This window comes from Triticum dicoccoides, chromosome 4A (genome assembly GCF_002162155.2).
Source record: "Triticum dicoccoides isolate Atlit2015 ecotype Zavitan chromosome 4A, WEW_v2.0, whole genome shotgun sequence".
Taxonomy (NCBI): Eukaryota; Viridiplantae; Streptophyta; class Magnoliopsida; order Poales; family Poaceae; genus Triticum; species Triticum dicoccoides.
In genome coordinates, this window is record NC_041386.1 from 669,141,982 (window position 1) to 669,144,773 (window position 2,792).

Below are 2,792 nucleotides of genomic sequence, written 5' to 3' on the forward strand. Positions count from 1 at the left end.
ATTAGTTAGTGGATTGCAACTATTTAAGAATAGAAGATTATTGTGCAATGTCTGTCGGACAAAATGGACTAGTACACCCTTGTGACGAAGTTGTGCAAGAAAACATACATGAGGCATATTCAGAGCGGCTAAAACGAAATCTACCCCGTGACGAAAGTTTGGCAAACCATGCATGATTATGGTGTTGAATAAAATACATGCTTATTACATACTCCTATAAAAAATACATTGCTTATTTAGAGGCTGTAGCACAACTGTGATGTGGTCGCTTCTTCACCATGCCGCTGTCACTCGTCACTACCTCTTCACTGCACTGCTGCCACCTTGGCCATGGACGACCTGTACCTCTCCTTGTTTTTGGTGAAGTAGGCGACGAGCTCGTCCCTGTCCGGCAGGGACCGCCTGACCACCTCGTCGGAGGCGTACTCCTTGGGCCACCGGCGCAGAGCAGGGTACTCGCCATCCTTCATCAGGCGCACCCCGGCGACTTCCTCCAGCACCCCGAGCCAGTGAGCCAGCGTGCATGCGGCGAGGTCGACGAAGCCGAGTGCGTCGCCCCCGAAGAACCTCTTACCCTCCAGCTGCGCGTCCAGAACCCCCAGGCTCTCCTTGGTCGCCCTCGCGAGCCGCGCCTGCTCCTCGCCGTCCGTCCACATCACCGGCCACAGCGGCTTCAAGCACTTGTTGGCTATAAAGTCAGCCCAGAAGCGGGCCGTGGCGCGGTCGTAGGGGTCCGCCGGGAGGAGCCGTGGCGCCGACCCCTCGTCGTCGTCGTGGAAGGCGTCGTCCACGTACTCGACGATGGGGAGGGACTCGCAGACGGCGCGGTCGCCGTGGAGGAGGACGGGGACCGACTGGTGGACGGGGTTGTGGGCGAGCAGCAGGTCGCTATCTGGACGCGGATTTTTAGAGCTTAGGCTCATGGATACCCTCTATCTATACCCTTCAATATAGCTTTGAGATCCGTGCTACACAACTAACTTACTGCGTACAAATTTCTTTTTTTTATTGCTTTCAAATAAAACAACATATGAACTTCAAACTTCGCAGAATAGCAAAACATTCTTATTACAATGAGAGAAAAAACTTATAAATTTTTTTTGACGGATATTAATATACAAAATGAGATTTTCTTTATTAAAAAATGTTATTTTTAATAATTATGATGGACGAAAAAAGCTGAAAGTTTTTTCTCTCATTGTAGTAATAATGTTTTGCTATCTTGCAAAAGTTTTAAGTTCATATGTTATTTTATTTGGAAGAAACAAAAAAGAGAAAAGTTCTTGCACGAATCGCGATACATAGATGGATGGCCAGATAAGGGGGTGCACCTAAGCCTATGCTCCACAGGATATTTTCCGCTCTTGTTGGCCAGGTCCTCCACGAGCAGCTCGTACGGCACCCCCTTGAGCGTCAGCGCCACCTCTACGCGGTGCGCGAACGGGCTGCCGAACGCCGTGATGAGCCTCACCGGCGCCGGCGCCTGTGCTGTCTGCTGCGACATCCTGAAGGCCTGAACAAGTAAAATTCGCTCTCTCGAGAATGAGATAGACCGATCGCCGTAGGTTCTCAAACTTCTCTTCTCGTTGATCGTCTAGTGAGTGGTCTCCGAGTTAGCTGCTAGCTGGTGTATTTATATGGCCGAGGAAGAGTGGTGGTTGTGCATGGTCAGCAATGGCGGGCTGCACGCCTCTTCTCCAAGGAAAGGATCCGTCGATATCTTATCCTTTTCACACCACGTGGACTGACGCTGCTGAGCTTGAAACGAAAGCAACGACGGATGTTTCATGTTTGTCAGTCAGAAGTAGCAGGTTGTTGGATGGATCAAGTGAGAACTTGAGAAGCTTCGTGCGAGATGGGAGACTATTACACGTGCAGGTACAACATATATCGTAATGCAGTAGTAGTACAGTAGTAAGAGCATCTCCAACAGCCGCGCTAAGCGTCACGCGCAAAAAATCTGTTTGCCGCGCGCGCTTCGGCTGGTTTAGCGCGGCTGCGAGTGCTGGCTCTAGCAGCCGCGCTATAATGCAGCACGCGCGCGCCGCTCCAGCAGCGCGCAAAAATACAGCGCGCGCGATTCGCCGGGCGCGCGCGAAAATGAGTTTGAAACAATTATCAAAATGCAAAGAACATGTGAAATTTGTCACAAACATTTTCCAACCAAGTTCATGCCCACAAGTTCATCCAACCAAGTTCAAAATGCAAACTAAAAGTTCATGCTCACAAGACATAAATGAAAGACACATCAAACATCTTCCTCGTCTTCGTCCTCATCTTTCGAAGACGATTCTTCCGCCTTCGAAGATGAATCTTCCTCCCTATCCTCATCACGCATCGCATCACGTGAAGCTCCGACGGTGTTGGCAAGATCTTCAACGGCGTCTTCATGGGAATGTGTGTGAGGAGGCACATCGAAAGACATTCCACCCATGGCCGGAGATGCACCCATGCCTCCCATAAGAGTAGCCAAAATCATGCCTCCCATGGCGGCGATAGCGTCAGAGGGTGCTCCAAAGCCACCCATGCCTCCCATGGCGGCCGAAGGTACACCCATGCCTCCCATGGTGCCCAAGCCACCCATGCCTCTCATGGCGCCCAAGCCACCCATGCCTCCCATGGCGGCCGGAGGTGCACCCATGCCTCCCATGGCGCCCAAGCCACCCATGCCTCCCATGGCGTCGTCACCCATGCCTCCCATGCCGCTGCCACCCATGCCGCCAAGGTCGCCGCCACCCATGCCGCCAAGGCCACCATCACCCATTGTGCGGATCATGGCTCTTTTTTGGATC

General features: G+C 52.0%; 1 protein-coding gene across 1 annotated transcript; it reads right to left on the bottom strand.

Annotated features, from left to right (window-relative positions):
- Nucleotides 1-219: 219 nt before the first annotated feature.
- LOC119289646 (probable glutathione S-transferase) lies at nt 220-1,535 on the bottom strand. The gene is made up of 2 exons (XM_037568925.1): nt 1,363-1,535; nt 220-892 (listed from the first exon to the last, which is right to left on the bottom strand). The coding sequence occupies exons 1-2, from the start codon at nt 1,502-1,504 to the stop codon at nt 306-308; spliced, it is 729 nt and encodes a 242-aa protein (XP_037424822.1). The 5' UTR covers nt 1,505-1,535; the 3' UTR covers nt 220-305.
- Between the last annotated feature and the right edge of the window lie 1,257 nt (nt 1,536-2,792).

Coding starts and splice junctions, on each gene's coding strand:
- LOC119289646 (XM_037568925.1), bottom strand. CDS start 1,504: ATGTCGCAGCAGACAGCACAGGCGCCGGCGCCGGTGAGGCTCATCACG. Junction 893..1,362: donor GGAGGACCTGGCCAACAAGA/GCGGAAAATATC, acceptor ATCCGCGTCCAG/ATAGCGACCTGCTGCTCGCC.